Below are 12,966 nucleotides of genomic sequence, written 5' to 3'. Positions count from 1 at the left end.
CCTCATCATTTTTAGCTGACTACAATTAGCCAATATAATCAGTGACTTGTAACAAATTAAGTAACAAATGCTTTAGCTGGAACTGCTAAGGGTGAGGCACCATGGAGATCACAAAGCTCTAGTTCAAAGGATGCACTGAAAGAGAGGGGAGACAGTCTATGCTCATACAAAAAGTTAAAGGTGACAGCCTAGTGCCTGTTGTGAACATACCTTGTATACAACCAGAGATATCAAACATTGTGCTCTATATATGTAATAAGAGTTGTAATGCATTCTGCTGTCATATATAATTAAAAATTGCTTATTAAATGAAGTAGCTATGGAAGAGAATTTCAAACTATGCAATGTTTCAAACTCTGGCAATGTCCAAGGCAATAAGAAACTGTCATGTTATTGATACAACCAATAAGTTAAAGTTCTCCAGTTACAACTGGAACCTTCCCATTGTTACATTTCTTACTTCTGTACAATATTTCCCATGGGTATGAACCACAGTGAGCCAAACTAACATAACTTCTATTTCAGAATCTTCTAATTTCAGGTTCAAACCACATATTTTCCAACATCCTGATAACCCAAATTCTTATACTAAAGTGTATCTTAGCATCTTCCATCTCCTGAGGAGACAATGATTCCAAGGTCTCCCTTCCTTCCCATATCTTTGGCCACAGCCCTAGTCTGGGAGTGATAACAGCAAAAACTCAAACTTTGCCCCAAACCTAGAGCATTTCAACAACATCCCCCAGGTGACTTCTAAGCACGGTCACATTTGGGCAATGCTACATTAGATAATATGACTCTGTCACTAAAGCATGTATGAACTCAGGTAAGCACTTCGATCAACAGGCCATTGCAGTTGATTTGAATCATTCATTGTCACACAGAAACATCGCCCCACTGCCCATTTAGCAGAGGACGGTAGAGTTGCCCCTTTCTGTTGTGGTTCACTAGGACTCACCCACGCTTTGTACTGTACCTTGGTGGCTATTGCCTATTAACAGAGCCAAGTGCTGATGGCTGGGAACCAGCCTGGGATTAAGAGCACCCTTGGTGAGACCCAGGGACCTGCTGAATCATACCAAGACAGCCCCCTGCTTCTCAGCAAGGCTTTAACACAGGTGAGGGCCTGCAAAGGTGAACTTCGAGGGCGGCCAGTGAGAACGAAAACTCAAAGAGCAACTGTTAATGTGGGTGAGTATAGAAGGGGAAGGAGGTGTAGTGGCCAGGCAGCCCAGAAGGGGAGGTAGGACAGGAATGTGTGCATGCAGATTCTGATGCATGAGGCAGGCTGTCCAAAAACAGAAAGTTCAAAACATACCGTTTTCCTTCTGCAGCTGGAACAACTTCATGACAAACCTGGGCTCCTGGCAAACTGTGCCTTGTTGCCTTTGCCTGAGGCCACTAAATGACTTTCAGACCCCAGCCCTCGGGGAATTTGTCAGCTGCCTGGTGGGTAGTCATCCCAGTGAAAACCCACAGATCCTGATCGGGGTGATCACACATGACCTCATGCCAGCTCTAAACCCTTGCTAAATGTCTGATCAAATGGGGCCACAGGAATGCCATCTCATAGCCAGAACAGCCCCTTAAGCCAGGGTCACCACATGGGAATACATGATCCCCAGAGAGCCAGGGTCTGAATCAGCCCCATTGTCCTGTGGCTCCATTTGGAAAGCAGCACAGGCTTGCTCTGGTGTGTGAGGCCCACCACCACCATCGACATTCCTGAGGGAAGGGGAGATCTGGTAAAATGGCCATTGAGAGCATCCTGATGGCAACAGGACCCAGAAGGCACTGTGGCAATGCAGACTTGGGTGGTGGTCATTGTGGAGGGCAGGGGGCTGGCATTCTGTTAATCAAGGAGAGTGAAGAATGCCTGTCTTCATGCCAAACCTTCCCCCTGGATTCTTGATACTTCTCCAGCCATAAGACTTGCCCTCTAATGTGGGCCTTCAGCCTGCACCCCAGCCACCCCGACTTCCAACCCCCTTGCCATCCTTGCCCTGGTGTTCCCTGGGAAACCCCCTTTCTCGCTTTCTTCCTTATATCTCCAACACAGCCCACACACACTATGAGACACCCACTTGGTTGTAAACAAACTTTTCTATGTAGCTTTCTTGTCCCACCTTTTTCCTTCTTTCTTACTTGAACAACTGACTTTTCTCAGTGACACTTATGCTTCCCCAAAACTCAGAAACTCCTTACCTCAGATCCCCTAATACAGTGAGGTAACAGATACTTTGGGGGTATTTTAAGTCCCTCTACCTCTTGTTTAAGAACCACGCTCTTGCCTACAAGAGCAACCCAGAACTTCACTTGACCCAGGTCATCGATGCAACTGGCTATAGGATGGCTGGCTACTTGGTTCAGGCTGTGTTTAGAACTGGGATCCAAGGTCAGTGAATGTCTCTGCTGGTATGAATTGACGATAGGTCAATCTGGGAACTTTGAGGGGAGCATGTGCTCATAGCAGCAGAGAAATCTGGGATGGATGGGTAGAATGAAAGACAGATTGCACAGACATGTAATGGAATACATGTCTGTGTCCCTTTATAATGCAAATGTTAAAAGTCCACCACTAATGTAAAGGCATTTGGAAGTGGGGTATTGGGGAGGTAATTAGGATGATATGAGGTCATGAGAGTAGAGCCCTCGTGAATGAGACTGTGTTCATAAAAGAGAACTTGCCTCCTCTTCTCTGTGAGGACACAGTGAGAAGATGACTGTCTATCAACCAGGAGCCCAGTTCTCACCAAGTACCTTGATCTTGGACTTCCTACAACTGTAGGAAATAAATTTTTAAAAGTCACTCAGTCAATAATATTTTGTTATATCTTCCAAATGGACTAAGATAGTTAGATAGTTAGCTAGATCCCCAGGTTAAAAAAAAAAAAAAAGTGAGGGAGAGTCCAGTTCCTGGTTCTAGGTTCTCATGATGCTCAACTCTCCTGCCTGATTTGGGGCTGATCTAGTATCCTCATTAGAAGGGGGAAAAAATAAAAATAAATCAGCTCTTATCTTTCACTCAAACAAGGGTGTCTCTATGATTGGCTGGGAAATGTGTTCATTTTGATCAAACTTCACGAATACTTAGCAATCTTCAGTCATAGCTTATTGAGTCCCTCCCACAAATGTCACAGTGGCAACTTCAAAACTTCTTTATTCTCTTGATCTCACCATCTCTGTGTTAACAGTCCAAACCAACCTGCTTGGTTAGCATGTGCTATCTTGTATGGTTTCACATTTGGGGGATAGGCAGCACTACTAGAAAGTAATATGAATGGTTTAGCCATCCAAATGATTGTTACTACCACAAAATAATCATGTTATGACACAGTAATTGTATTTCCACATGTGGCCACTGTCCCTGCCATTTCTGAAATGCCTGTTCAACTTTTCCTCTGTAATAGTGAATCCGTCACTCCCACAGGTTGACATGATTTTCAAAAGAGTGAAAGTCTTTTAGTTGGGGTAGGTAGATAGAAAGAACAGTCACACATTTTAGTTACAAATATTATTGGGCAAAACAGGGTGCTCTACAGTACTTGATATCAAACACACATTAAGCTCATAATTATAATAAACACATTCTCTTCCTATAGGACAAACTCTTAAAAGATAATAATTTGTAAACATAAGTTCTATTACATTTATTAAATTTAAGCCACATTCTTTGTCATCATCACCTCTTTCTGTCACTGTCATTCAGGCCTCTGGAGTAGAAATCAAAGACTTATGATGCCCAGTATATTGGAGAAGTAGGGTTTAATATAAATTTATTTTTGGTGTTTAGGTTCCTTAAAATGATTACTCAATAGAAATTGTACTTCTAAAGAAGAGTCAAATATTCAGGTAGGTCAAAAGATATATGAACACAAAAGATTACAGACCAACTTCAATAATTTGATTCACTGTCATAATATATCACACCCAATTATGTTAGCCATTGATCCAAAGTCAAAGTATTGGGCCTCTGAAACTCTTGCCCTCGCCACAGTCCAGAGCTCTGGATAGATATAATGTACTCTTTTTTTTTTTTTAAGTCATAATTTTCTTCCTGTTATGAGGGATAAGCAGTAGCCACGTTTTTTTGTTTTTTTGTTTTTTTTTTTTTTTAAGACTTCACAGAGGCATCAAGAAACTGCAAAGTAAGGTATATAAATGTCAAGTTTTAGCCAATTGATCACAAAGTGAGTTAGATCTCAGAAACCATCCTAAGACAAGCCAGTGCCACCTACTTCTTAGTACAAATTTCAGCTAGTGTGATCAAAGATAATGAGTCATCCAGCGTGGTATTTTAAAAACACTAAAGCTGCTTCGATGTTTTTTTCTTTTCCTGAGCTTCACTGTAACTGAAACTACACTTGTACTTTGAGATATGGTTCTTGTGCATGAATTATACACCATTCCAACACTGAGAAGTTTTCAATTTAAAGAGTGCACCTAGGCGTGATCCTTGTAGTGGGCTAGCCTGAAAATATTAGCAGAACCTCATCACGAGGAAGTCTAATTTGCTGTCTACAGTAGAAATTTGAGGCACTACACATACCTTCAAGTGGACAGACAATTGGCTAAGGCCTTAAAAGACTTTTTGGTAGAAAGAAATGTTTACTCTCATGCTCTCTCATACAAGGGTATTCGCAGAGTTTTAAAAACATGATCAGTTTTGTCCTACTTGAGAAAATGACCGTGTGGCTCCTACAGGGGTGATGGGATATACTATGGTAACTTGGAGAAAAAGGGTGTGTGTGAGCTTTGAGGTCATCAAGACTTGAATGTTGGCTCTGTACTTGCCTGCCTCCTGTGGTGCTTGGTGGGTTACTCCGCCTTTCTGAAACCAGACTCCTTATCTCTTAAGTGAAGCTGCTACCTCACCTTGTCACAGGGCTGCTATGAAGATGAAGTCTGACAGTGTGTGTAAACAATGCAGGACCAGATCAGTAAGAGTTCACCGCCTTCTGACCCTCCTTCCCATACTCTTTCGTCTGGTACCCAGTACAGTGTCTCAGAAGACATGGGATGCCATCACCCCTAGCCTCAGGCCGGATGAAAGTCAGAGTGAGGATGACTTCCCTTCCACAAGCTTCCTCCTAAAGGTGTCACCAAAGGAGGCTTGTTCGATACCTACTATGCAAACTTGAATGAACTCATGCTGGCTCTTTAAGAAGCAAAACCAAAAAACTCTGCTTAGTAATTTTAAAATTTTACAATATTTTGAAATTATGTCTTTACTCACTCATATACCCAGACCAATTTTCTAATTATAGACACTTGATGTCAAAAGAGCTGACTTTTAAGTAATTTGTCCCTTGATTCCGTAAATGTCCAATGAGAGCGTCATATGTAGGCATTAGAATGCAAAAAATAAACTTGTTTTCTGTCTTCAATGATTTCCCAGCTTGGGGAAGGAGACAAAACCATCCTAATTTGAATGCATCATAGTTGGAAGTATGCAAAAGCGAACACTATTTGCAGAGCACTTCAAAGTTCAAAGCACTTTTCCCACATTTCAGCTTCATAATCATCAGATGAGCCCGATGTCACTGTTACTAATCATTTCCAGGTCAGATACAAGGAAGCCAAGCACGGGGAGGCAAAGTAACTTGACCAAATCACACGGATGATAACCACGATTCTGTCTTTGTCTCTGCCTCTCAGCGTCCATGTGAAAACACATTCAGAATATATCTTATCAAACTTGCAAATGCCATACAAATGTCACCTGAATTGTGTCTCCCAGGAAACAGGCATGGCCACCTCGTGTGCTCTGACCTTGGCCTCCCCTCTTGGCTCTTTCTCTCCCCCAGGAACCCAGCTCGGAGCCAGCAGACTCTGATTGTGCCTGGTTGTTTCAGGCCTTGATGCTTTTGTGGGTACTGCTTCCTCTCCCCAAACACTCTTCCCCCGCCCACCCAACTCCATCTTCCTGTTCCTCCTCATACCCGAGGAGAGTACAGGTTTCACCCTCTCCAGGAGGCCCCTTCTGCACTACCCTCCCCAAGCCATTTCCTATAGTTAGTGCCCTGGGTCTCCCTCTGCCAGGCCAGAGCACGAATCACAGCTCATCCTTGACGACTCTGCGGTTCTTGGCCTGTCTTTCCTGCTAGACTGTGAGTTCCTTAGGGATGTCTTCGCGACCTGTGTTTAGCCCATTGGCTGTTTGTTGACTGAGTGAATAAATGAACATCTAGATACGACTTCCTTGCCTGGAGCACCCTCTGAAGTAGCCAAGGCCCACAAGAAATCCACAGCTTTCCAGCAGCCTCAGAGCCACTGCTGGAGCAGGAGTGCAAACTAGAGCTTACCCAGTTTAAGTTCATGCTGCCTCTGAAAACAAGGACAGCAGTAACATCACCATCATGTCGTCTATTGCCCCTCATGCATGACAGATATCTTAGATCCCTAGAGATGCTTGTATCTGACCTGCTACATACTTCCAGAGTGGTCTCTCTGCTCTCAGTCTAACCCCCACCTCAAATCACAGAATCATATCTGCCCATCTCCATATGTCCAGTACCTAAAACAATATCTGGCACACAATGACTTTCACTTAATACTAGTTGAATGAATGAGTGAGTGAAAATTGCCTAGGCACAATCCTTTCAAAGTGTCCACACTGTCACTGTGGCACCTGACCCTGTAAAACGAGCTTGGCTGGGGTGGGTATCTAACTAACGGCAGCCTATCTGCAGGATTCTCTGTGATCTATGATCCATCATCTGCTGTAAAAGTTGGCTTCACAGAGTAGATCCTTTTCTAGAGAACTTGAACTAAGAAGGATCAAGAAAAATTCCAAGGCAAGTACAGGGTCAATGGCTAAAAGAAACCAAGGTCAGACTGTTGCAGTGCCAGTAGGATCCATGCACCTATGAGCAAGAGAGCTTTGCTCAGACAGGAGAGTAAGAAAACTGGTCAGCAGGGAGGCCAACAGAAGTTGGCATGTCAGCTGAGCCCATGCCAACCTCAAGTGCTAAAGAAAGAGGAACCAGTTGCCTCAGTTCCTGATAATTTTCTCATTTCAGCTCTCAGTCAGGTGCATACTGACTTTAGAGGGGGCATCCTTACTTTCAGGAGAGGCTGATTTTTAAAATGTGCCAGCTTCAGGTACAGGAGCACCATTCACTCACATGGTGACCTTGTGACAATTAGATCAAAGGTGCCCCTCCCAGCTGGGTAAGAAGCCACTGACCTTCGTGCAAAGAGAAAGTTCCCCTTGTTTCCCTCCTTGGTGGGTGGGGCACACATGTCCATGCCAGGTGCACAGCTTGGCCAAGGCAGAACACCGGCTGGATTTGAGCCCTCCAGCACCCGCTCCACCCGGCATCCTTCTGCACTGCCTGCCTTTCCCGGCAGGGTGGCCTTGCTGTTCTGTCACCAAGCAGAGACCGAAAGTAAACTTAGACACAGATGGTCTTTGTTTGGCAAAAACCTACTCTGAGACACACAAACTTAAAGTGAGCAGGTGTCTGTTGTCCCTGGTTTAGGGCACCTCCAGTCTAGCTTGTCGCTGGGACCCAGAAACCCCTTGAGACCCAGTCACCCTGGCACAGTACTATGCTTTGGTGAGCAAAGCATCAACTTAAAGAGTTACAACCTTAGAGGTATCTGACAGGCACCCTGGGAGCACCCCCAAGGTATGGACAAGCAAGGCCTCCTCCAAGGGAGTAGGTGATCATCAACTGCAGAACTGCCCTGGGAGAGCACAGCACCTCGTGACAGTGACCAGGAAGCAGAGGGTATGGACAGACAGGACATCCAGGTTGCTAGATTCATCATTTCACTCAGTACTGATCAAGAAAAAGATGAGTTTGCTTTCCCTACATACCTAGATATACCAACACATGGGATGCTGGCGGAGGCGGGGGTGATTAGAGTAATAATAATAAAAGAGCTGAGACTGGCTGGGCGTGGTGGTGCATGCCTGTAGTCCCAGTGATTCAGGAAGCTGAGGCAGGAGGACCACACATTCAAAGCCAGCCTCAGCAACTTAGTGAGACCCTGTCTTAACATTTAAATATAATATTTATTTAAAAGGGGGGCTGGTAAAGTGATAAAGTGCCCCTGGGGTCAATCCCCAGTACCAAAAAAAAAAAAAAAGAGAGAGCTGAGACTGTTTTTGTTCACTAAGATGACCATCTGCTTATGCAGCACCTTTTGGAGGTGGCTGAAATGGTTTTCTGTTCCATGAGCCCAGTGTGCATCACTTGAAGAGACCGCTAGCCCCCATAAGCACAGAATGGTGTTTAGCATACAGTGGGGTTACAGCCATCAATTTCTGGACACTTACAAAAGGAATTCTAGGTGGTGTCCAAAGGCTCTCTGCTTCCTAAACACTGGGCTTATAAGAGTCTATAAGAAACAGCTAATTTAGGACTGGGACTGTAACTCAGTGGCAGAGCAGTTGACTAGCACATGTGAGGCACTAGGTTCGATCATTAGCACCACATAAAAATAAATAAAATAAAGGTATTTTGTCCATCTACAACTAAAAAAATTTGAAAAAGAAACAGCTAATCATACGGAAGCTTCCAACTTGGAACAAGACCAATCTACAAATTAAAAGAACTATGTAGCTATGTAAACCTTGTTTCAAAATTTTACTTTTAAAACTTAATTAAAACCTTGCTTTATTTACAAAGAAATACTAGATTTTAAAAAATCCAGACCTTTTGTTGCACTTAAGAACTGTGAGTTCAAAAACCGTAAGACAAAAATCAGTTGGAGCTTTTATAATGCCAAAGCAATTCCACTTTTTAATAAGGTCAATAAAAAGGCTTATTCATCAGTTCTACTGTCATTTCAATTTTCTCTTTTTAATTCTGTATTTGAAAACACTTGTGTTTCTTAACATTTTTGTATGAATTTTAAAATATAAAACTAAAGATTTTGCTGATAAAGCACATGCATTTTTATTATGTGAAAAATGAACTCCTCAAACCAGGAATCAAATAAAAGCCCCTGAAGTCTGAAATGACTTTTTTGGGGGGGCGGGTAACCAAGGATTAAACTCAGGAGTACTCAATCACTGAGTCACATCCCCAGTCCTATTTTGTATTTTATTTAGAGACAGGATCTCACTGAGTAGCTTCTACCTCACTTTTCCTGAGGCTGGCTTTGAACTTGCGCTCCTCCTTTTCAGCCTCCTGAGCCACTGGGACTACAGGAGTACACCACATGCCCTGTCTGAAATGGCTTCTTGACAAAAGCCTAGTAATAATAGAGACCTCTCAGGGAATGGGGATTTTCTAGGGAGATCCCCACAGCAGAAACACAAAGCCAGCACTAAGCAGGTCTTTTAAAAATATGTTTGGTATTAGACTGTAATTGCAGTACCTGGTAAAATGTTAGCTTTTTTATATTCTTTCATGGAAGAAAGAATGGAGGGGAATTGGTGGTGGGAGGTGGGGTGACAGCTGTGGCAAGCAGGCAGTGGTCAGTTGTCTTGGAATGAAGCTGTTCTCTGACAACTCATGGGGAAAACCCTTCCTTCCCCTTCCTTCACCCTGCAGGGAACACAGCACTGCAAAAGGCGATTTCCTTTTCCCCTCAACCTCTCCCAGGGACTCCTACCGGGGAGATCTTAGAAATGATCCCATAGGAAGAATGATTTGACAACCAGCTGAATCAAGAATGAGAATGAGAAAGGCTGCTTGGGAGGTTGCGTAGTGAAAAGAGGACTAATGGAGACGGGGGAAGGTACTTCAGTGCTTCAAGCTCACACTTGCCTAGGCCATCCTTAGTCACAGTATCATAATAATACATGGCCATAGGACAACGGTTCTCAAGCTTGGCCTCAGGGATTCACCTAATGCTGGACTGCACCTGATATCGATTAAATCAGAATCCCTGGGGGTGGGACCAGTCACAAATTGTTTAATTGTTTTTTTTTTTTTTTTCAATTCCCCAAGAGATTCCTATGTGTATCCAGTGTTCAAAAGAAAGGCTTTCCAAACTTTAAGCTACCCAAGAACAGCCTGGGGATCTTATCAACATGCAGATTTAGATTAAGTAGGTCTGGGGTGGGGCTGAGATTCTGAGATGAGGCTGATGCTGCTGGCCCAGGGTTGGGTTCTGGCAAAGTCACATAGGAGCTAGCTCTCAATATTGCCTCCAAGAGTACCCAGAGTTGCTGGGGGTGGCCCGGAAATTGGGCTATTCCAGGAATGTTTTCACAAAGTGTGTCAACTCCTTAATGTGCATCTAAGAAAATTCAGGTGTCATTTTGCTGGTTCTCTGATCCATCAAAGGCTGCGGCATTCTTGGAAAATACTCTGTCAGTGAGGGACTGGCTCATTCTTTTTCTCAAAGATTCTAAGAAGGATGAGGGGGAGGAATCCTGGTTATGTTCAAGGCTCTGATCTGATAATGGAATCCAGTCACATGGAAGACGCTCACTCTCCTAGCTATGGGGCAGAGCAACACTGAGCTGAAAGTTGTCATTTCTTAACATCCTATAAGAAGGCATAGAAAAGACAAGAATCCTTGGAAGTAAAACTAACTTAATAAACATGGTTCACATGATGTACATTTTGCACAATCACATTTGAAAGACTTTTACTGTCCTTTTTCTGAGTACAGGACTTAATTTCTATCTGTAAATACACAAATTGGAGATATTATACATGCTTACTTATAGTATTAACAGGACTAATATTCAGTTGTCTCCTTAGGACCATCTAATATTTAATATTTGTTAAAAAAATCAATCAAAATTACTCATGGCTTGAGTTCAGTTAGTTCAAGACACCCAAAGCTGGAGGTAAAATTCATTTTTATTCTGTGTTTTCGTAAAATAAATTCAGAGGAAGACTCTTTACACAAATTCCATGATTAACATCCCACTACTTGTATTTAATAATTCTGACTGGCTTTATCCATGGTGATCTGCAAAACCAGGTCAGTAATGGCTTTGATGCTTTTTAAGTACACACACTGGGTGGCAAAACTGTATTAAAAGAATAAGACAATAGTAGGCTTTTGTGGAAAACAGCTAGCTAGCTGAAGTGGAGATAGAGGCATAGAAATGTGCTCTTTGTGAAGCAGGAACATGGCCTCATGTAGCCGTGAGGTTGAGTTAGAGATCACAGAAGGCCTGACCCCAGAACACCCAGCCAGAAAGAGGTAGTGACCCAGGTAGTGCATACAGGCACACCAGAGCAAGGGCCTTTGTTGGTGGTGGTGGTTGCAATGTCAGTTTCATTTCGAGTTTTCCAGCTCCCTTGCATCTCCATAGATTGCAAATTATTAAACAGTCAGTGAAAACTTACCTTGTGGACTTAAAAAAGAAAAAAAAAAAAACTAGTTCTACAGGCTGGGGATGTAGCTCAGTGATAGACGGCTTGCTTAGCATGCATGATGTTCTGGGTTCGATCCCCAGCACTGGAAATAAATACAATCATCATCATCTAAAATTTTTGGGATAATACTTTGTTCAAAAACACTTTGAATTATTAGTTATTTAATTCATGTAACCTCCCCCATGTGATAGTTCCATAATATCATTCCCACTTTAAATACAGATATATGAGAGACAAGGTCAAGTGATTTGCCCAACATTCTACAGCACAGCCTGACAGCATGGGGCCTCAGCTGAGTTCCTGGTTCTGCCATCCAGGTGCACCAGGCAATCTCTGAGGACACAGTGTAGAGGGCCAGTGCTACAGCAGCGATGCTGGCTCCAGTCTTTTCCAAATAACAGTGAAGGATGAAATACCCGAACAGCCTGGACAAACTCTCACCACCACTTGTACCGGTTTTTACAGGAAGGAAAACTCACATCCCGGGTCCTGTTACCAGCAAACATTCAAAGAACCCTTAATTTCAGAAACCTGAGTAGCTGCGAGGGCTCCTTATAACCGCACTAGTCCCAGCCCCTCAAGTACGTGGACCGCACCCTTCTGAGGGACTGAAGTCGCACTGAAGACCAAGAAGGTTCCTCTTCCTGATGGACAAACCTAAAGAACCAAAGCTGTCGCCGGCGCAGCCTGGCGCCATACAGCCTAGAGGGAGCACTTGGTAAACCAGCAGAGACCGCACACTGCACTCGCCCTGGCCAAACGCGCACCCACCGGGCGCACCTCCTCATTGTCTGCATTTAGCATCCTCCACCGAGGGTCACCAAGCCTCCGCAGCCCAGCAGGAAGCGGCAATCGGGGGAGATCACCTTCACCCGGTCTCCACCAGCCTGCCCGGCCGGTGCCCGCTAGCGCCCCGGGCTGGTTGCATGGCTCTCTCCGCCACCTGCCCGCTGCTGGCCCTCCACCGCCCGCGTCCCAAGCCACCCTTACCTGAGCCGGAGATGTGGACCCGGAGCGGGCGGCCCCTGCTGGAGGACGATGAGAGGTCGCTCTGGGAGCGGCCGCGGGGACTCAGGTCTCCGGGCAGCCAGCGCAGGGCAGACGCAGGCGGCGGAGCGGGAGCCTCGGACTCGGAGGCTGGAGCAGCCGCCGCCTGCTCGGCCGGCTCGCCCGGGAGCCCCGCGGGACTCCTCCCCGCCTCGGCCATCGGTTCCGGGCGCCGGGCCCGCGCGCCGGCGCCGAGGGCTGCGCTACCGGGTGCTGCCCCGCGCGTCGCGACCCCGAGGCAGCGAGGCCGGCGAGGCTGGACGCCCGGTGCCGAGAAGCGGGTGGAGAGGGCGGGAGGAGGAAGAGGACAGAAAAGTTTGCACAGGAAGGAGCCGCCTACAGTCGACTCTCGCTCCCGCGGGCGAAAGCCGCAGGGTTGAAGCTGGGCGGCCCTCGGTGCCGGTGAACCTGCCCGGCTGCTCCTCCCCCAAGCGCCAGGCACTGCCCCTTTGCAGGACCGCAGCGGAGGGTCCCCCCTGGTGGGGCGCGGTTCACCCAGTCGGCTGGCCGCAGAAGAGTGGAGTCTGGGCTTGAGGAGCTGGGATGCAAAGTCAGGGCTGACGGTACCTTTTCTACACCGTGGCGGGGGGCGGCGCGGGGGACGACTTGTGCACGCACTTAA

The 12,966-nt window shown here is 45.4% G+C and overlaps 1 protein-coding gene across 6 annotated transcripts in view; it reads right to left on the bottom strand.

The window, feature by feature from the left end:
• The window catches only part of Phactr2 (phosphatase and actin regulator 2), a 267,238-nt gene extending 254,532 nt beyond the window's left edge, over nucleotides 1–12,706 (bottom strand). For 5 of the 6 annotated variants that reach the window (XM_058581732.1, XM_058581754.1, XM_046450655.2 and 2 more), the window contains exon 1: nucleotides 12,288–12,706. In XM_058581732.1, the coding sequence (XP_058437715.1) occupies nucleotides 12,288–12,504 (217 nt within the window). In that variant the 5' untranslated portion in view covers nucleotides 12,505–12,706. The remainder of the gene's footprint in view (nucleotides 1–12,287) is intronic. The other variant, XM_046450694.1, reaches the window with a different exon arrangement.
• Between the last annotated feature and the right edge of the window lie 260 nt (nucleotides 12,707–12,966).

Source organism: Marmota monax, unplaced genomic scaffold (assembly GCF_021218885.2).
Source record: "Marmota monax isolate L192 unplaced genomic scaffold, Marmota_monax_Labrador192_F-V1.1 WCK01_AAM20220418_F8-fsc00030, whole genome shotgun sequence".
NCBI classification, from domain to species: domain Eukaryota; kingdom Metazoa; phylum Chordata; class Mammalia; order Rodentia; family Sciuridae; genus Marmota; species Marmota monax.
Note: the sequence above shows the minus strand (reverse complement) of the source record. Positions and strands in the feature narration are given on the sequence as shown.